Raw genomic sequence first — 22805 nt, 5'->3', positions numbered from 1 at the left:
ACAAATGTAAGCCACAGCTCCCAGGGTTCCATCAAACATATCAATATTCAGCTGATAATGCCTTTAATCTGTGGCCAAGAGATCCTAGCATAATTCCTCCAAACACTACAGGGAGTTTCCTCTGCTGATCAAAAATGATACGGAAAGAAGAAGTAAATTGCTTATAATGAATATAAATAGGCCTCCCCATTCATAATACAGTACCCTACATTATCAGAGCTGACCCTTTTGGATAGAAACAAAGCAAAAGTGGAAAGATTATACAGAAATGTCTTTCCGGCTTCAAAAGGAATCAAACGCTGAATTATTTTATGCATTTTATTTGTTCTCTGGGGTTCTTCGATAATTCATACAATAGACTAGAGAAAACATGGCGCTACTGTAGTGCTATGTGCGTATGATGACTGTACCTGTAAAAGGCTGCTTCATCCCACCTCTCCGCATCAAACCCCTACTGAAACACACAATGTTCTGAGAGGAAACCGAACACTTACAGTAGATTGTCAAAGCTAAAAAGGAGGATAGATTATACTGTAAATCAAAAGTATTTTTGCGATCATTTTTTGCAACTACCCCTCTGCACTTAGCTTCTAAAGTATTATCTACAAACTGCATTAGACATTTAACTGTTCCAACCCAAACTGCAGTACAGTCATGTGTCAAAAATGTGATCATTTTAAAGAGACTAAACACTGTCGGGGACTTTATGACAGATGGTAACCAAAAGGTCAAAGACACACATGGGGCTCGCTGCAGAGGGATCAATCCAGTAGGATACCCGTGTGTTTATGATGGAGCCCCTTCGGTGAGACGCCACCAAAGGCTTTTTTTGAACTCAGCAAGCTACAAAGAGAGACCCACCTACCTCTAGTCCTGATTCCATAAAGGCAGACAGCACCAAGCTTAGACATGCCTACACCCTATTCATTCACTAACAGGCTCCCAGGAGTCCATTCAGTGCCGCTCAGTCCGGTTGACTAAACCGATTTAATATTAAACTAAACTATATTTAGTCAATATACTCCTGCTGACTGGATAATCTGGAAAATTGACAGATAACAGCTTATTAGGCCTGTAACTAGATAATCACATTGAGAAAAAGTCACAACATGGAACATGGAACATACCCATCTTTGAAATTGAACTTCGTTTTGATCTACACGCCTGTAAAGTTTGGGGACTGTATCGTGCACGGTTGGGGCGCTATCTTAGCAACAAAATCTGTCCACAGACACAGACAAACACTCAGCAAAATACTCAAAACACTTCTGCGGCAGTTCCCACTACAGTAGATGTTTTCAGGACCACATTTTGCAACGAGGACACAAACAGACTCAAAAGAGGAAAATAATACCAGCATCGCTGTTGTGGCTGGGAAAATTCAGTCATTATCAAAACAGGGTGCTAATATACATTTCAATTTTAATATTATGAACCCAGTGTCAAGTGCCCAAGATAATTTTTACATGACTACTAATACCAGAAAATTAAACCTTAGTGAAAAGTGCCAAAGGTCTAACCTCTGCAGCTTCTTTTTGATCCAAATGAAGCTGTGTTTCATCTGACAGACGGAGAAATAACCCAGGAGCCCCGCTGCCAGACTCTCGCTTCTGCCTGGATGTTCTATGATCTACTCTTTACTTAATGAGGTGTCATGTACAGTTTATATAAAAGGTATGACCTTATTAAACTATGAGTGAAAGGGTGAAGCGATAGCTGGGGAAAGATAAATGGCAAGGCTGTATAGATACTAATTTTGCCTGTAACATTCATGGGACATGAGGGCCTCATTCTGATTGTTCAGAGATTTATTACTGACATCTGTGGCTCTATTCAAATGGCACTAAAGAATAAAACATAGGCATTATTAAAAATTGAAATATTACATTTACTTGAAACAGATTTTATTTAGGCTGTTTGAAAAACAAATGCTTTCTGAAAGAGTTCTCACTTTTCATTGTAGTGCAGCTAAACAGCAATTATTAAGAAGGCCTTCAAAAAATAGATTCACACTGAAATCATTTGTAAAATACAGAAACAAACCAATCAAATTTATAGTTTAAGTGCAACTGGGCTCTTCAGAGAGTGTATCACAGACGGCAAATAACCTGGGCAAAAGAAATTATGGACCTGAGATTGTAGAGAAGAATTTTGCTATAAATGCAAAGTAAAATATTTCCCAAAGCTGCTCTTGAAATCAAACCGCTTTCCTGAGACCGCTCCAAGCTCTCCAAACCCCATTCTTGTTATTCTTTTCCTTTGTATGCTAGAATCATACATTTGACATACACATTATTCATGTTGTATATGCACGACTGTCATTCAAAAGTTTGTCTTACAAAAAGAAGGGGGTAAAAAAAAAAAAAAAAAAAAATCAAGATAAAGGCAGGTGGAGAATGATTTAGCCTGGTTTTGTTTCATTTTCCGAATATAAGGCACGGTGACTCATCAGCCACCTGACCTTAGCGGCGGTCTGCGAGGACGTGATGTCTGGCCGAGCCCCTTTTGGATTCATCTGGTGCCAGGGGAGGAGCAGACCTGTTGGTAGATGAAGGAGTAGAGGCTGACGTCAGGGCGCCGACCAAGGCAGTTCTTGCACACTGAGCTGTAGTACTGCCCCAGGAGATCATACACCTCGCCTGTGAGGGAGACAGGGAGATTGTGTATGTTATCTAGTCTTTACAGTGGACTATCACAGCAAGCTCAATGTGGTGTTTTCAGTTTGCTTTCAGGAATAATCATTAGCCATATCAGTTTCATTGATAACATTGTTTACAAAAAAACGAAAAAGAAATATTGCAAAACACGATTAATCATATTATTATTTAATTAGCATCACACTCTTGGCGGTGCATAAAAGAAAGTTGCATATAAGCAGGAAGCAGGCTGGGGGGTTGTTTACTGGGGGTTGTGCTTACCAACGCTGATCCTTCTCTGAGTTAGGAAAGAGTGCATCTTGTGGACATCTGTCATGAGCTTGCTGTCACCAAAGGTGAAATAGGCCACATCTCGGCCTGCCTCAGCAGCTGCCAGCATCTGGAGTAGAGCTGGAGGAAAAAAAGCCCGTGTTAAACATCAAGTCACACAAAATCAGTCGCGATACAATAGAAGGACTGTCCTTTCTATGGCTTGTTTTGCAGGTTTGTCATTATACTCTCATCTTCTTTCCAGTAGCGTATGTTCCCATTTAAAGTCACCAGTCTCTGTGGCATGTACAGCAAAAGGCAAGTAATCGGGTAATAGGTCTCACCCCTACTGAGAACTCTGGATTAGTTACAAAGAGAGGCCAGGTCTGGCCCCGGAGAGCCGTGAATATTTTAAGAGACTGGAAATATGTCTGCTGATTAATGAAGGTTGGGACAGTGGCAAGTTAACGAGCATAACTGAATCAACATTTTCAGAGTAGGGCCACAATTAATATGTCTACACTTCAGCAGTTTCTTTCCCGTGCTCTGTTTCAACTGCTTTTCCCAAGAATTATCTGACAATTAAAAAAATAGGTGGCTATCTGAGGCCACAGAAGGTAAACCCTGGAGGAGAACAGCATCTGAATTATAAAGCTCTTCCCAAGAGGCATGTCATTAAGCAGACAGTAGGTGATGGTGCCTATGGAGGGCCTTGCTACAGCTAATTAACAAATATGTATGTATAGTTTGCAAGCATAGTGGCTCTAAGTCAAGTAGACAGTAAGAAGCGGAGCCGCTACTGCAAACGTTTAGCATAAACTCTCCTGAAGCTCCCTGCTCAGTGACAGTGATACACGGCAGAGACCGAAAACTGTAACGGATTGATGGACTCGAGCAGGCGATCAATTTCACTATTAATGAAACATATTAACTTTGTCATTTGATCAATAGAAGGAAGGCGACGAATAGGCCTTAACTAAATGAACGCATTCCCGGGAGACAAATGGATGCCCACGCGGATCTGCTGGAGCATTTCAAGCTGAAATGTATTCAGTTATATCCAGTAAGAGAGTCCACTTAGACTGATAAGTGCAAGAAGATGATCTGAGCACATTTCTCCTAAAGATCTACTGACGGAGAGTTACGTCAGTGCTTACCTTTCAGACGTGTGTCGCCTCCAAAAACTCCACAGCCCCAGTTCCCTGTAGCCACTGCCGCAAGGTTTTGGCTCTGATTTTCAGGGCGAGCAAAGCCACAGTAGGCCTAAAGGAAGACAAAGCAATGTGAAGGTAAAAAGACAACATATTAGGAATGGAAAAGGAGCCACAAAGCGAAAGCACAATTAGATATGACGGGACAAGTGTTCTGTGGCAGAAACAAGGAGATCGGTACACTATAAAACATCTTCCTTTGTCTGAAATCATTAACTTATTCTCCACAAAGTAAACACTCTGTAAGTGACTATAGTATGAAGTGTATATTCAGTGGAGTATTGAGATTTTGGACACCTATGTGTAGTGTCACATTACGGCCAAAGTACATGAGGTGTCGCGACATTCCTGCAGCAGAACACGTTCATAATATCCAATTGCAGCTGCAACATGGACCACTGAAGCCGCGTGGCTCGACTCTGTTTTTACGTGGCTCATCTACTTTTCTTCTCTATGCGTGGCTATGTGGCCCTCAAACAGGTAAGAACTACAGATAACTGTCTAAAAAACAAGTAAAGTCTGTTTACAAATGATCAAGATATACATCTTATTGTAAGATAAAACAATAGTAAAAACCTTCCGTCATTACCTGTTTTTTGGGGGACCACATTACATCAAGTCGCCAGAAACACAAGGCTGGGCTGTTTGAGTAAGTGGGGAATTATAGGGCAGGTATTAAAAAAAAGGCAGAATCAACTCTGATGAGCCTTAGGTCTTGAGATGCCCTTATTGTTCCAGACCACAGGTATGTTTTATAAGAACCAGGCCTACAGAACGTCCCCATGCCATCAAACATAAATGAAAAGTAATTCCATTTGCCTGCAGGCCTGTGTAGGTGACATCCTTCAATGCATGAACACATAGAGGTTGGTTGGGCTGGCTGAACATTAACTGTGTCATTTCACACCAATTCCCTGAATTATACTGCCATTGCTGTGAAATTGGCATGGGGTTTACATATTAATAATTGCACATAACAGACTAAACCCATGCGCATGAACAAGAGCATTTGACATGACAACATGTCAAGTGAGACGTATGTCACATGAGACATTATTTCTAAAAGAAGAAGATGTTAAATGAAAAATCTGAAAGGGCTCTGGAAATCCATTTTCACATTGCGAATGAAGTGAATAGTTAAAATTAATTGTGAGTGCCCAACCTCCCACTGACCAGTCATAAATTCTTCCTGTAAAAGGGCAGATGTGACAGTTAGCTGAGCAATATCTGAAACAGGATTGATCCATATGTTGGTGCATTCTTCACACCCTTGTCAGAGCTGTCATACTCCTCCATGCTTTCTGAATTGACAACATCAACATCTTGATTTTCTATTACAAATGGACATTTTTGACTGGGGAGATTGCACACAAGGATGGATGCCTATTTCATTTGTGATGTAAATGTAATAAGTGTGATTAATCGCCTTGAGGTCAATTATGTTCATTAAAATGAATGCTGGGCTTAATGGGTAGTGTAATAAATAAGATTAAGCTTATTCTCTACAAATATGGCAATCCATCAGTCTGGCACTTATCTAGAATTCAACTCTTTACCTGGAGAAAAATAAACATGAGTCAATGCCACCTGAGCTGACATTTATAATGAGACTGTTTCCCAATTATCAACCAAACGAGTTGACACGGAAGTCATTAAATCTGTGCAAGCCAAACATGTAGTGAAATGGCAAATACAGTTAAAAAGATAACATGACTGCAGCAATAAATGTTAAAAAAGCAGAGATCAAAGTGTAACATCAAAGAGCAGTGGTAGATTGCCCCCATACTTCCACTGCTATAAATTATACAAACTAGACACTTTGTCTACAAAACAAAAAAAGCACTTACAGCAGCACTCAACATATAGTCACTAAAATCCGTTCTCCAATGAGCTGACGTAATGTTTTGTATTAATTCTCACATGTTTTTTTTTTCTAAAAAGGAACAACCCACTATTGATGTTTTGTGACATGCAGAGTGAAGACACTTGACAGAAAGAGCGTAGGACCCCAGTGGGGCCATGGCATGTGACTGGGGTTTGCAAACTGTTGCTTTTTCTTTTCATTATTATATATCTATCATATTTACATATATTTTAATTATTAATATCATCATTATTCTTTTTTCATCTACACACATGTGCACTACATGACCACTTTACTATCAACCACAACTGATTTTCATACAACAACAACAGCAATATTGATGCTTTTTATCTCTCTTGTTTGTACTGCCTTTTGCAAGAACAACAAAAAAAAAGACAGACAAAAGAAAGCCACAAACATTCAAACAGACAAGCAGGAATTACAGAGTAAGCTAAAAATAGAAGATAACCTTGTTGAGTTCTCGGTTGAGACTGACTGGGTGAAACTGTTCAAGAAAGTTCCTGAACTGCAGCGCATCAATGGCCACAATCTCTGTGCATCTTCTCTGCCAGCCATCTCTGAAACATATCAAACAAATGGTTTTGTACCATATATATACAGTACTGACCTATGTTAAAAAAGTTGACTTGGCTTGGCTTGATCAACGTGATGGACCGACCGCTATTGCCCTCCCGTGAGCTAGCAAGGCCAAAAATGATTGTAACGAATAGATTAAACATAGCATTTTGGAATAATTTAAGCATTTGATGGTGTTTAAAGCAGCTAAGTGCAATAAATACCTTGGAGTTGAGTCCTGGTGGCTTCCAGCCCACTTGTAGGTCTGAGCATAGCCTGTGTATTTACTGTACTGCTGCGTACCTGGTAGTAACAAACAGGGACATTAGTCACACACCACTGCAAAGCATTTACACATTAATCTTGATTTTTTTATCATCGGAATTAAAGAATACTTCCAGTCGTACGTGGGTGGTCAAGATGTAAGACAGGTAAGATTACAGTGTTGAGGGCACATAAAATCCAGTTAAACCACCAATGATGCTATATTAACAAATGCTTTAAGGTGTAACAATCGTCAAATCAATGTGTTTTTCATTTAACAGAGGTTTTTAAACATTGATAGGAAATTACACATTCATACTCTATAAGTGAAGGATAAATAGTCCTTATAAGAACTTGTGGCAGATACCATGCTGTAAAATCAACAACAAGCTCTTAAGAACCATCTAAATAAAATAAAATATCCATTCATTAGAAAATTCAAATAATAAACAAATAGCAAAAATACAAAGAAAAGGCTTTATCTATACATGGTTACTCTTTGAAATGTCTGCATGGACATCCAACGACACGAACTGCATTAAATATTCATTGCAATAATAAAACGTTTTCAGGGGGTGTGTCTGTAGTGATTTTGCCTAATGTGATCGGTTGAAACGGGAGCAGCTGTCTCCTGACAAGAAGAAGGTCAAGTTATTATCCCCCTTGAAACGATGTGAGAAGCAGCGACTGACCGCCAGCCCACAGGGGAACACTCAACACCAGTAAAAGGGGGAGCGGAGGGTGGGGAGGCAACAGCACAGTCAAACAAATGGGACCACAAATTAACTTCCCATTCATTAGCGCTCATTAGTACCTGGCTGTCGAGAGCACTCGCTGAGATGCTTCATGCTGCAAAGTGAATAAACGAAGTGATTAGTAGTAGTACCTTGGTCAGCAGGTATTAAGAGGTTCACAAGGGGGGAGGGAATCTCCAGAGCGCTCTCCACTTGGCAGACATTTCACTAATAATCAGCCTGCCTCTCACTTTTTTAAGTAATAAGCACAATTACTGCCTGAATAAGACACTGAAGTGCCTAATCAAGTTCTCCAGTATGTCATTAAAACAAAACAGACGAGCAAAAAGCAATATGTGCAATATAACATACTACATAACTTTATATTAACTTGGTGGTCAGCCAGGTCACAGTTGATGCCCCAACAACATGACAGTGAAAGCCATGAAAGGATATAGGCGGGCTGAAACCGTGGCAACAGCTTTACTACTGGCTACATCTCAACTTGCATCAACCTGGGAGTTAAATTAAGATTTGTATCTACACTCAACTGAGAGCTAGACTTAGGAAATTTATGGACAAAAAAAAAGAAAAAAGTAAAAGAGGTAGAGCATGTGCAGAGTGTAATGATCCATAAGACTTCTGGACAGTAAACTGGCACACAGGGAAGATAACTGCACAGTGTGAAATATCTTTGTTTCGAAGTAACACAATATCCAGATGGTTTGAGCCGTTCAATACCACAATGTTAAGTTAGGTGAGTACATTATAAATATTCTGCCTGTGACTGTGAAGTGTGACTAATGCAATACAACAAGCCAAACAGCCAATTGGCACATACATCGCATCCCTTTTATTGGGAGAACCTCCTTTCTTAGCTTCTTACCTGTTTAACGCTTAACACACAAACTAGAAGGCCTTGTGTTAACTAAGCATACACCTGACCTTCAGTAGAATTGTTCCGATACCAATGCCAGTATGGAAAATGCCTCGGCAAGTATGCAAGTCTATACACCAATCCAATCACACACACTTTGAAAATGGTATTAGAACCTCTCTAACCTTTACTGGTCCTCCAAGAATACCAAATTCTATGATCAGCCATATTTGCGTTTCAAACAGACAACCTTCAGGAACAATATTATGATTTTGAGTTTTTTATGCAACCCATTTGTCATTCAAAAAGTATTTGTAGTGGGAAGCAGATCAATCTTGGCCAGGGAAAGATGTGTCTGGTTATTAGAAATGATTTCTAAATATCAAATAGGTATAATCCACAATGTTCCTGAAGGTTGTTTCTTTCATGTGTAAATACATCAAAACAAAGTGTCTCATATTTGTGGTGGACAAGAGTCTGTAAAAGGTCAGAGGCGCATCTCATTGCCATGTCCAGGCAAAAGTGGGCAACTCAGGAAGTTTTCCTACTGTCTAAGTCTGCATGTGGACAAACGACAAAAAAATACAAAGCTGCCTGCAGTAACAATATAATAAAAACATTTGTAGCAAGCTTGTGTGCAGAGTCAAGAAAAATGTCTATGTATCCTGCTTGCATCACGCTTACACCACATTTTCTGGTCAGCACTGCCATCAATGAATCATGACTTATCCTTGGTTTATACTTTTGACCGCCTCGATGGCAGCCGCAGATCTAGCAATCAAGGCAAATTCAATTAGGCCTGGGCACTTTTGCAAATTTCAGTGCAGAGGTAAAATCCATTAGCTTTCCTACTGTATGCCAAGGCGTATCACAGGAGGATATGATTTACCACATGGTCACAATGCAGCTAAGGTTTGGACTTCGCTTTTACAAGGGGGGACAAGAGATACAGGCGGGGTTTAATAAAGATGATGGAATGGAATAGTCCATTAGCGAAGCAGGGGTTGGGCAGGTCTTCCAGCTATAATTAATTCTGGGCCTCAGTAATAAAGTTAAGTGGTGTAAGTGGAGGCGAGGGAGAGATGGCCTGCAAAGAAGTCTGAAGGTGACTCTGCCAAAGCGAGAAGACCTGATGCAGCAGTATGATTGCTGGTCAGGAGGGCTGTTTTTATCCAACCCACTTGTTAAAGCAAAGGTTAAAAGTTCATCTATTTATGGGTGGTGGGTATTTGCAATAAACAGTGGTTTCCATCATGCAATTGCATTTAGTTAAATATCCCATTTTAATATACATTTCTAATAGGATACAGACTGAAAACTGTAAATTGTGAAATATTAATATAACATTTTGATTATGTTAAAGCTGTTTTTCCTCAACTTTGCCAGAAGCTTAATACATTTAACAGTTACAAGGCAAAGAGCTGTGATGGCGTAACCTATATTTAAATTATTTTTCTTGTTGTTTGCAAAGGGGTCCCTTGACCTCTGACCTCAAGATATCTGAATAAAAATGGGTTGTATGGGTAACCATGAGCCTCCCCTTTACAGTAATGCCCACTTTATAATCCCAAACAGTTTGGGAATTTAAACATGTTTGTTTTTGTCATGCAGTATGTATTATCTTCGCTTCTAAAATGGTGTATTTGAAGATTTTTGCATTCCGTGGTCCCTAAACAGTCTTGGAATTGCATAAACTGGGTATAACTGGAAAGCTGAGACTATTGTGGATTCAATGAGCCCAATTGTGTTCATGAGTGTAAAATTAATCCCCATAGTAGCCATTTCATTGTATTGAGACCATGTTTTGAAACTTGACCTCACTGTCTAAATTGAGCTGTTGTGGCCTCCAGGGGAAATCAAACGGCATTCAGAGGATGTGAGAGCTTGACACACAGTTCTAAGCTGCATCTCAAATTAACATTCAGGTTCCCATCTTACAGATTATGTACACCACGTGGCATCTACTGTCGAACTGCCATCTCCCCTGAACAACCTGTCTCCCACCCTCACTCCCCCCTTAAAAAAGGGGGTGACTGCTGAGGGGCTAACCTCTTCATCAAACGCAATCAAGCAGCTACAACAGTCTAGACAAACAGTGTTAGACAGATCAAAAAGAACAAAGTGACAGGAGCCATCAGCCTCCTACTGGGACTCCTAAGTCTAGCTCTTGTTAATGGGTCTGCTAGCCTGTACAAACCTTGCTTGTTGTAACCACTCAAGAAAGACACCAACAGAGCAATCAGGGAAGCCCAGTCTACAACTCCCGACTGATGTGGCTCTCCCCTTTGCAGCCAATCAGAAGGAATGGGACAAGGACAGATACAGAAAACAAGCAATTGCCACAAACTTCCTTGAGCCCCTTGCTGATCGAGAATGGGGTAAATTAAATGTGTGCATTTCATGCTGTGTGTGACTAGAAACGCATACTATGTTTCTTCTGTCAAATCAAAGGTCAAGCATGAGTAAACTGAACCCAGTGACATTATTGATCTGATCTGGTTGAACGGACTAAATCATTAATAATTGAATAGTAGGATTCATTCAGTGGAAGTAATTCTTAAACAAGGCAAGGTTTTCAAATGCTGACCTGTGATGATCAGACATTCATTATCATCCAGGGCTTCAGTGAAGAGGCGAGAAACAATAAGCTCGGGGTTGATCAGAAAACGGATTTCCTCTTGGACTAGACCATAACTGGTGACGCCTCCTCCCACAAACCGATTGGCAAAATCCACCTGCAAATCAAGACAGACGACTGATGATGAAGAAAACAGTTTGAAACATCCAACAAATTGAATTTTGTAGTCACATGCACTTATCTTACTTGACATTTTCTTTGACTGTGAAATGTATAGTTTCCCTAAATTGGACAACAGGAGGGAAACCCTTCATGAAAGGGTTTCAGCCCTCTTTCTTTTATTTGTGACAGAATCTCTGACAAGCTGGTTGGGAAGGTGGCCTGAGGTGCTGGCATTACTCAGACATCTGTCCCCGAAAATGAGCTCTCCCCAGGAGCAGCACTTTGGTACAAATATCAAAACAAGAAAGCAGTCCTACAGTCCAAAGTAAACATCTCCCTCCAGTCATAACATGCTGCTAACTTGACTGCTGACTGATGCCTGTGATGTACCTCGCTGTGTGTGATCTTTCTGTTTGTGGTCAGATCTATGGGTGATTTATTTGTTAATTTTGGTCTGTTTATGATTCAAATGAAAATATGCATCTCATCGTTTAAGCTCAGACACAAATGTGACAAATCATTCAGAAAGCAGCCAGCTGGAAAATATAATCAAACTCCTGGACTGACAGTTGCTGCTCATTGGCCTATAGACAGCCCAAACCAGCCCCGTCACAACCCCCAGGAAGAAGCTGCAAAAGGGGTGAGCAGCAGTCTGAAAGCAGATCACCTCAAAACTGGTCACTCAACTCTGGGACAGCGTGCAAGCCTCCAAAGTCTGCTCTGACAGGCTGTCAGCAACCCCCAACCCAACCCCCACCCCACCCCAGCAGAGCATCCATCAATCCAGGCCGCACCATGCCCCGGAGCTGGTCATGTGTGCACATCAGCTGTCAGCTTGTGGCAACTGGAGGCAAACAAAAGGTGAAAGGCAGAGCGGGCCATCCTGACAGTGTACAGGAAGCATGGCCGACAAAGAGAGCAGTGGAGGCTCAGAGGCCTCGACCCCAGTCCCAGCACACACTCCCTCGACGTGTCACAGGCTCCCTCAAAGGCCTTTTAAGCAGTAGTAAGCATTCTGTGTGAAAGACTCCAGAATGTGGTGGCTCAGTGACTGACTACAACAGAGGGAAAAGAGGATGGGACCCAAGCACAAGGTAGAGTATGCCTCAATCTAAGAGCTCCTTCAAGCAAAAGGACAGGATTCTACAAGGTTAAGTCCCTCTAAATCGCACTATGATGTTGTCTTTCCACTAGTGTACATGGCTGCTATACTTCTCCTCCTGTGTGTCTTACCTGAAGCATTCCATAACCGTCATCCTCAATGGTCCCTTCACAAGTAATGTGGAGCTTTGTGAACAGAGTCCGTGAGCTGAAACACAAATAATTCATCGTTTTCCAGTTATTGACTACAGTTATCCAGATAGATCGTTGCTTGCTTCCAAACAGTCAATTGGATTTAGCAGGCTGCAGGATTTTTGGCATAAAATATTGACATACTTCTACTACTATTTTTCTTTGATTACAGTGTCAATACACTACACCTTTTCCAGTCAAGAGGTTTATCCAAGCTTTTCCGCGTGAATGTTACAAGTCCAGTAGGCTCTGGAAAAAAGGAATTTAAGAAATATTCAGTATTGTATCTTTACATGCACAATATTTGTATAACATATGAAAATGTGGTTCTGAACACCTACTTTGCTCTGTCAAACTTCTGAAATAACACATCAGGGTTTTCAGTTTCTCTGTCTTCCTTGAAGAGCTCCCATCAAACAGCCTGAGGGTAAGAAGATATTAGGAAGTTAATTCAGTTTAATACAAGACTACATATTATGCTTTTGAAAATCAAGCACACTTTTTAAGCAAGCAGGTTATAAATGGCATAACACCCAACCACCAACTTGTTCAGTCCACCAACTGTTAAAAAACTAAAGCCAAGACCAGGAAAAATGACTCTCCAGTGCTGTCGAGACACAAGACCTCCACTTTGGCCATGTGAGTTCAGTCATGCTTTAACTTTTGATATGAATTGGTTCATCTCTCACTCAGCTTCCCTTTCAGTCGCTAGCGGATTATGTAGGAGTTCCTTCGCTGTTACAACAATGAAGTTGCCCCAGGCTTGCCATCACATCACTCGTGTGCCAGTTCACAGCACTCACACAAAAAAAAGGAACAGAGAGGGAAACAGGGCTCCCTCCTTGGGGGTACATTAAGAAGCCCTGTGTCCCTTTTAAGCAACAGAGTCCTCAGCTGGAGAAAGGTTAAACGCACACACACAAAGCTGCTGGTAGTAAGGTGCAGTGGGCAGGCTAGAATGTACTTTCAGCATTAAGCCCACCGTCTCAGTCTCAAGCAAACGCTAGAAAGAAACCCACAGGCCGCCTCACATGCCATAATAAAGAGAAAGAAATTTTATGTGAGTGAAATTAAATAAAAAGCACTGAAAGCCCTTCTGGGGCTGAGAAATGCATTCATCCAAGTCAGCTCCTACATTTCATTCTATTTTTTTGTCCGTCTGGCCCCTGGAAACAATCGTGCGTTGTCTAGTCCTCAGGGCAAATGTCTTTGACATAAGCAAGCCACTTGTGAGACCGGGCTTTTAGTAACAAATTGCAATATGGTCTTTGGGGAGAATTAATACACAAATTATATAACATCAATTTAGCCCCCCACAGATTTGAAAAAAAGCTATGATGTAACTCAGGAGGGGGGTATAAGTTACTACAGTATGTATAATAGCTGGGTTTCTGCAGCCTCACCACAATAAAACTTTTATTAAAAAGCAAAAAAACCCAGCCTGGAAGCACTGTTGGAGATAAATGCACTTAATGGTATAATAATAAATAAAGTTTGCTTCTGAGGAATACTTTGAATGACAGAGCCAACCTTCAATCAAGCCAACAAACAAACAAAAATAAGAGTGAGCTTTACCACAATGCAAATAAGAAGCCTGCATTAAGATAAAAGAACATCTGAAGATAAACAGCTTTGTTTTTATTTCCTCTAACTATTGATGTGAAACAAAAACAGAAAAAAAAGAGTTTGGACCGACATATTTATCAAAAGTAATAAAATAAAATAAATTATTGATTTTCAAAGCTGGCTCATACAAAATTGGTGATACAGGAGCATTTTTAGTAGCAGGCTAAAAAAAGAAAAAGAAAAAGAAAGACACTGGCTTTCCTCTTAAATCACGGTAAAACCTTTACGGGAATGAAATACTGATGCTATTGAACTCTGTTACAGCCTTCTGCAAAAACAGCCAATGGTCTTCACCATTGTCAAAAGCAGCCATCTGAGTCAATGTTAATCTAATTCCCTCTTCCATTTAGGTAATTACACTGTGATGCCGGCAGAGATGGGGGACATGACTGAGCAGTGATCTGCAGACTGTTTTTACATTACACCACCAAGACAATCTCCACAGTGAAAGCTTGCAGGAATTGAAATCCTGTCTTCCTCTTTGTCATATTTGATGCTTTTGAAAGAAAAGGATGGGCTCTGAACTAAACATAAAGAAAGGTATATATTGTGCAGTTAAAATGCCAAGTGTAGGTAGAATGTAAGTGTAGGTAGAATGACCATCAAATAGTATTGGAGCGTATAGTTCTGGTAAGCGAGAAACATCTGCCTTGTACTTTAAAATGTGATTACACATTTTGAAAGAGGTAAAATCTTTCATATCAGTGTGTAAATACTTGTTAATATTCTCGTTATAACACAGTGTTTGCTCATATGTGAATAATTTTACAAACAATGTAAATGTTTGCTATAACATCCAGCCAAAAGATACAATAATTCATGAGAAAAACATATACAGTAGTGTCCCTACACAGAAACAAAACTAGTTGTCACAGAAGCATCATTTACAACTTGATTATGTGATTTTAAACATCATGTAGCACTACGCTACATTACCTGAAGAAGTTGATGTCTGGGTAGTTGCGGTACTCAGTCTTTCTGAAATTACGTCGGGGGAAGGTGCAGAAGAAGGCGTTGGCGAGCAGACATGCCACCTGCTCCTGAGACATGGTGATGGAGTGGTCCATGCCTGCCTTGAGGAGGGGTATCGGCTAGAGGAGGAACAGAGGTACAACTGAGGAAGGTCAAAATAATTTGTTTTGTCGATTTTCCAAACGAGACATTGAAGTATGTTGCATGAATGTACTAATTTGGCACCACTCTTCTTCTTCAATCAGCAATCATCATCACAATCAATGTCCATCTTTGCTCACAAGAGATCCATACTCCTGATAAAGGCTATGGGTTTATAAATGGACAGTGCATCTGTGTAAGCAGTTCTGTAATGTCAGTCAAGAGAGCTTGTTGCATTTAGATTATGGACCAACAGAAAACGTGACTGCGTGGCTACAAGTGACATGACCAAATGACTGATTAAGGAACAACACAGCATTGATTACAGGAATAACGGATTCAATTAGGGCTACTAGACATGGAAAAAAAATCAAATACCATGATATTAGAGCATATTCAGTTTACTTTAGTTTTCATCTCAACCTCAGACCACAGTTTCCAACAGAAACAGTAGAATTTTAGGTCAACGTTATACTAAAGTTATCAAAAGTTTTGATACATCAATAATAATAATAATAATAATAATAAACATCCCTATTTTGTGTGCAGTGGACTTTGTTTTCCCTTTGCAGTGATATCAAAAGATGTATCAAGTATTGTTGTTTTACACTAGCATTGTATCAGGGTTTTAAATTTTGGTATTGTGACAACGTTATTTTAGACAAGCTACTAAAAATCCTATCCATTAAACAAATGTATTCTATTCAATTCCATTAAAAAGTAACCAGCATATGGAACAGGAATTAGTTATTACACTGCAACACACACAACACAATTTTCTATGCTAGTTTGTTCCGCTCATCACTAAATGTTGTTTCAGCACAAACCTGTTTGCTTGGGTAATGTAAGGACTTGTGTGGGCCACTTGGAGTGTTAAATGAATCAAACTAGAAATGCATTAAAGACAGGCTTAAAACTAAAATGAGATGATTGGCTTCTTGGCCAAATTAATTAAAAGAAAAGTTTGGCTGCAAACACACATTGTTCCTCATCATCCACCTGCCAAAGAACCAGATGACCAAGAGGACCATAAAACATCGGACAAATGACCATCAATAGCTACGTGCCTTGACCTCACCGTTTTACTACCTTTTCACAAGATATTTGTCATGTCGTGACCTTTTGGATCAACCTGCTGCGGTGATCTACTATGTCACAGACCAGTGAGTCAGTGTCTGTTGGTTAGTGATGGCTGTTACCTTGGTACAGAGCTCAGATGCTCTCAGTGCTAATTGCACCATGTCTGGCAGCAGGGAGCCAAACAGATGTTCAGTAGCATCAGGCTCCAGGACCTTGGAGAGAGCAAGAGATCTGTTTATGTTTGTTTTGCCACAAAACTCAGCTGTGACATTATTAGCTGTTTGGGTTGATTAGGACAGAAGACAGTTAACATTTACAGCTCCGATTCATATCAAAATATTGAGGTTTTATGACAGTTTTACAGAGAAACACAATAATGCAATACAGAACATCACACAGCAATAGTCTTCTTTTTATTTATCTTTTTTTAAACAAAATCGTGAAAAAGGAAAGCCTGAATATCTCAAATTGGACATTCAAAGCGGGTTGCTAACGATATGGCTTCATATCATACAAAAGATACTAAGGCTTAGCTGGACACTATTGGGGGACAGTTCATCTATACCACCAGAAACATATTATTGTAATATACCAATCATCCATGACTCCACAACAGAATTGCTTAAGTGTCCTAATGTATTTTAAACAATATATACTACCCATATTTACACCCATATTGGCTACAAAAGTCAGAATGATCAATCACAGAGCGGTTTCATTAAGATTGCACAGCCATGCCAGCTGATTAAACAGTCTTCCCGGAAGAGATGCAAATGACCAAGCATTTGAAAAAGAAAGGACAGTGTGTTCCCAGGACGAGGAGCCTTGACTTGTGATTTAGCAAAGGACATTTATATTATGGCAAAGGAAGCCTGACTAAACACTGTCATAAATAATGACCTGGTTGACATCATAAACTGCTCCTATGGGTGTAATAAATGAAGGCAGTTGACAGGGCAAGACGGTGGATATAGCTGAGGTAGTATAAGCCGAGCTCTTTAAATCAACAGAAGACAGCACATCAAATCAACTGAACACTCTGTAAGACTTGATACAGGTCTGTACATCACACCGAACTGACAAAGTAATCAAACAAGATGCACGGGTGTGGGCAGCGAGAAAGCAGAGCTCCTATACAAATATAACAACTCCTGATCCTCCTGTTCCTATTCCCCACAGGTCCAAGCAATAAAGCAATCTGCTTGACTGCGTCTGTGGACGTGTGTGACCATGTAAAAATAAAACACGTGGCATGCTCATAACCGTAAATACAACACTGGTTGGCCGGGTAAAAAGAGAAACTGACTAAACCAATGCTGTCCATCAACCGCTTTTCAGTTATTCATAAGGTTGTGCGTACCCAAATGAATATTCAATTAGGGTGCCCAGCCCGTCACTCTACGCCATTCATGTCTACTTTTCTCTGACACTCAAAATAAGCCTGCGCTAGTGTCTCCAATCTGGCATCTCCATGGGGAAACTAACACAGTGGAAAATGGGGTACATTACAGTGCATTCTTTGCCATTCCCCATTTTTGCTTGTGTGGTGCACTACAAACAACATGTGGGTTCCTCTGTGATTGGTTTTTAATATTGGATGTGTTTGGGCTATACAAGCTGCTGTCTATTAACATGTTAAAAATATTTGACATGTAGTCTAAGTGCTATTGCCCCTTTTTGCATATTCGACTATTAAAACACAGATTCATTACTCAGTCAATCTGTGAAGAAATTCTGTGAAGGAGAGAAGCAATAAGCAGGCTTTGTTTGAAATGTGTGTCAACTTGCCAATAATATAGAGCATAAATAAAGCAATTTTTTTGTGTGAGCTACAATAACATAAATAGTTTATGGCTCTAAAAAGTAGCATAAAATACACTTGTTACACGTTACATTTTAACAAGTTTTACAGTGTTTAATGAACTACACTTCATGAATGATTCCTACATGCCATCATCATTTCAATCAACAAACAATTTATGGAGCCCCTCTCAAGTCAAGTTTTATTTTAATATGTTTAAAGATACTGAACGGTCTGACAAAATCCGTTTTTTCCCATCCCACTCCACTTGACACAATTCAAATCCAACAATAACAAGCGGCCTACCGTAGAGGCCTACGGGAAAAAGGCTCTCAGCCCGGTCAGATCTTATCTAATAAATTCCCATTGGGACATGATTTACGACATACATATGGCACACAATTGATTCAATAGTAAGCGGCTGGACTAAAGCATTCTCTGGAATGTAATGTCAACCATTTTCATTTCTGACAAGTTACTAAACGTGACCTTTTGGCAAAAGATTAAATTATTTCTCTAGACTCCCTGACTGCCTCTGAAGAACATTCTCTTTTGAGAAATCCATTACTGTTCTTGCACAAAATGACAGAAACATCTGACATACTGGCATTCATGAAAACAAGTACTTCTTTCCTGAGAGGTATGATATATTAAAAACATGTATCTAAGGTATCCTAGACGATGCCGTGCACAGACTGTACGAGTGCTCCCTTATTGTAAGGAAAATAATGTATATTATTTGTCTTGTCTTAGATGCTCGGGATTTGTTATTTCAAACACTCATGTCACAACATGGCCCATGTCTCAGATTGGAATATTCCCATCCCCCTGAGCCAGACAGAAGTACTGCCCTCCCCTATTCTCTACACAGGATGACGCAGAGCACATCAAGACAAAAGGTGATGGATGACCTCCAAACGAGGCTGGAGAAGACACTGACAACTCTGAGTAACAACCAAAAACCAACAGTGCTCTGGCCATCATGATGCAACTCTGAGCCTCCGAACTCCAAACAGCCAGATATCCAGACAGCACAAGAAGATAAATATGTATAAATGAATTACATTGTATTAACTTTGAGCAAGTTTTGTGACTTTGCTTACGTAATGCCGCACTTCAAACTTTATTTGCACAATATATTGGAAAAAGAATCCCTCTATACGACTCACTATGAATTCATGACTGGGTTTTCAAGGTGCAGAGAAATAAATACAAGAAATATTGCTGCATCGTCTCTTTATATTGATTCACAGCGGCATTTAAATACGGGCGAAAGCAAGCTGAATCTAATCTTGTGTCAAATGAGACATCCGTATCACTGTGTCTTCCACAAACTGAAGATATTATCCTCACTTACTAATGAGACATCTGTACTTTCTTTGACCCAAGCTCTGTGAGAAGCCCAAACACGGTTTACGATGCCTTCTGTTGGTCAATTAAGTATCATGATTGGACAGTTGATGTTTCATTAGTCTACTGTTAACCCTTTAACATCTTTCATCATGTGTGCGTCACTCTATGTCTACATGCGTGCCAGCATTTATACAATCAAAAAGTGAACAAAGAAACTTCATTCACTACTTATGGGTTCCATGATATTCATAAAAAGATCAGTAATATAATATAACAGATATTTAGATTGTTTACCTTTGTGCAGTACAGATGTAATGCGGTGAAGTCCCATTTCTTGGCCTGTGAGGCACTGTATTTCAATATTGCGTTCTGTAACAAACAAATTCAATATGTAAATAAAATTGAGAATCAAAAACATCTGAATTGTCATTTTAAGTCATTATGATGTGTGTGTGTGTCAAAACAGCACACTAATAGTCAAAATGGGAAAAGTCTGAGCGGTTGCGTGTCTCTCAGTTTCTGGGCTTATGACGCCATCTTATGGCACCATCTGGTAACAACAACTACAGTGCACTGTGCCTCTCCTTTTATGAAGTGAAATACATTAGGACCTTCTCATAAAAGATCCCAGCTGTGAAACTTACCTTTAACTCGGTTTGACTTGTAAATTTGTTGTTTAGCGTTTCCTTGATCAGCTCCCACCGACTCTTATTCTGCAGTTCTGCTGTTTCCTGTGGAATACAAATCTTGTTAAGTCGCTGCAGGGCGAGCTCAGTTCAGCTTTTCTTATGCAAAGAATAATAATGCTGTTTTGCCAACTGTTTGCAGCAATGTCATGAATAATTGTACATGACGATTTGAGACATGAAAACTGAACGTGGATAGATAAGCATCAAAACTTGTAGAAACTATTCAGTCTCACCTAAAATGAAATTTGAATGCCTGTAATACGAGATACCAAAGCGCCCATTTGTTCTAGTCTAGTGCATATCTTAATGTGCAATTTATCTATCTTTTTAACATAATCAATGAATACAATTGTTTTTTATACTGACAGGTCTATACACATTCAGACCATCACCTCATCCTGTACAGGAAACAGATTCCAACGGGAACAGGGCATCTTGACATGGACATCATCCCAGGTATCTTTAAACTTAGCAGGATATGGAACAGGGATTTTACCATTCTGAAGAAGGTCTGTCTGGAGTGAATGAAAACAAATGGCATTAGCACATGTAGATCAAAATGACCTATTGACAATAAATAGATCCGTGATAAATTCAAAGAATATTCATCATATTAAAGACATTAACACTTTACCTCTGTATGCTTACAAATTATTCTGAAATAATTTACCAATTAAATGATTTTATCTGACTAGGACATAACCACCCGAAGTGCTGTGAATAGTATAAAAAAAACATTGCTCTAACCCTTATCATCACAGTGTGCTGTCCAGGAACATCCTTCAGCGGAGGAAGTTGTTCACCACATTCAGGCATTCTCTTTAGTTCACTGATTGGTGTCCCCAGCCATTTCACATCAGGCTTGACTACAGCAGAGGTAGTTCCTTGCTCTGCGCCTTTTTTCTCTGGAGACTTATCTGGCCTGTCCCTTTGCAAAAACGACAAAGTCTGAGATAATTTGTTTAATGCTTCTCGAGGGTCGACAGGGTACTCTGAGTCTGAACTTGTTGCGCTTGTCACTGATTCTGCTTTCTCTAATTCATATTTGTCGTATAGTCTGCACATAGGATCACTCTCTGCAGAATCCTCGGCGGCTGGTGACACAGGATTGTCTTCATCCAGATCCATCCCTTGCGGTGTCAAAGGTAGGGTTTCCTCATCTGAGTCGGAGAGCGTAGGTTTTTCCGCATTTTGGCAGTCCAGAAACTGGGCTGAGGTGCTTTGAGAGCCACAGTCAGCAGCCATCTCTTCATCCTCTTGGACTTGACACACTTCAGCTGTACTTGGGTTTCTTTGGGGCTTAACCAACCATCGTTCAAGAGTGTTTGTGAACTTCGGTTTCAGTCTGGGTCCAATCCTTTGATGGTAACCCTTTGTCTTCACACCTCGCAAACCATCTTCCCCAGTCTTTGGCCGCTTGCTCATTGTTGTGCCTGTGTTGTTTTGCCTCCTTTCTTGATCTACTGTCTCCTTATCTCTGCTCTGAATAAATAAAGATGGGACTGAGGAATAAAAAAAAAAAAAAAAATTATTAAACTTGTTTGTATATTCTGCTAAAGTAAGTAATCTAATCGATTTACCTTGAAGAGAAGATAAAGGGGACGTTGGGGCTATTATTTCAACCCTGAGTCTCTTTGCTAAAGGTTCAAAGTCAGTCAGCGCAGTCATTCTACAAAAGGAGACAGTAACACATAAGACATGTCCATATTATTTTGAGCTAGAGGTGCGTCTTGGTAGTTAAATAAACATGATGAACACTCAATGTATACTTACAATACAACTTGAGCTGACACCAAGATTGAAGTGTTGTATGGTTTTGTCCAAACTTGTTTCTTAAGTCCTTTCTTCAGTAGGTGAGACAGTCTTATAATATGGTATGCAGCCATACATGACGTGCTTTGGTAACACTGTTGCTATGCAACTAATGGACTAGGGTCAGTTATTGGGTATGAAACGTTATTTTATGATCCAGAATGGTGATTTGTATTTTAATATTATTCGGATTTTTACCTTCGTTCGCTGTTAGTTGGTGTCTACAGAAAGGTTCACAGACTGTTGAGAAACAATTGTCAATAAACCATAGCTAACGCTTTAGCCTACATGCTAACTAGCTTTGGACATAACGTTGTTAAAAACAACCCGAAATATAATTAAAAGTAGTACTTGAGCAGATATTATGTCAGTCGACAAATAGCTTCAAAGTACACACAGTCATGACATGTTTCTCTGTTAATCTTAAAAAAATGTATTATGGTTATTTTAACTGACACTAACATTACATTGCTACAATCACAAACACTTCCGCACGCGATGACGTGCCAATTAAAAAACCGCGATATTTCCGAAGCAATTCTCGTCGACGTTTAAAACCAGTATATAACAGCAGATATTATATGTTGATAATGTATTTTCAGTAAAACCGCAACTCAATGTGTTCAAAAGTAAACGGTGTTATATATTAAGACAATTACTTCATCAAAAAAGCCATCAGCACTTGGTCGACCCTGTTTTTAATATTGTTTTTTATTTTATTTTTTTCTCCTCTCAATTTAACTCTTTACTATTATTCTTTATATTATTTATTTATATATCTTATTTTATGTCCGTCTGTTGTCTGTGACAAGTCTGTCAGGTTATTTTGGGGTTCGATCTGTCTTTGTCCTTTTCTTGCTGGGATT

The 22805-nt window shown here is 39.7% G+C and overlaps 1 protein-coding gene across 1 annotated transcript; it reads right to left on the bottom strand.

Moving 5' to 3' along the window:
- Positions 1 to 1866: 1866 nt before the first annotated feature.
- On the bottom strand, positions 1867 to 22424 carry LOC310961315 (poly(ADP-ribose) glycohydrolase). The gene is given in 18 exon segments (XM_083933342.1): positions 1867 to 2525; positions 2527 to 2639; positions 2919 to 3047; positions 4064 to 4169; positions 6451 to 6559; positions 6782 to 6860; positions 11020 to 11167; positions 12406 to 12481; positions 12654 to 12714; positions 12807 to 12886; positions 15028 to 15182; positions 16404 to 16496; positions 19733 to 19807; positions 20083 to 20169; positions 20520 to 20642; positions 20875 to 21629; positions 21708 to 21796; positions 21901 to 22424. Coding segments are annotated over 18 exon segments (2454 nt in total). The 5' UTR covers positions 22014 to 22424; the 3' UTR covers positions 1867 to 2462.
- Positions 22425 to 22805: the final 381 nt, after the last annotated feature.

This window comes from Echiichthys vipera, assembly GCF_963691815.1.
Source record: "Echiichthys vipera genome assembly, chromosome: 18".
Taxonomy (NCBI): Eukaryota; Metazoa; Chordata; class Actinopteri; order Perciformes; family Trachinidae; genus Echiichthys; species Echiichthys vipera.
Note: the sequence above shows the minus strand (reverse complement) of the source record. Positions and strands in the feature narration are given on the sequence as shown.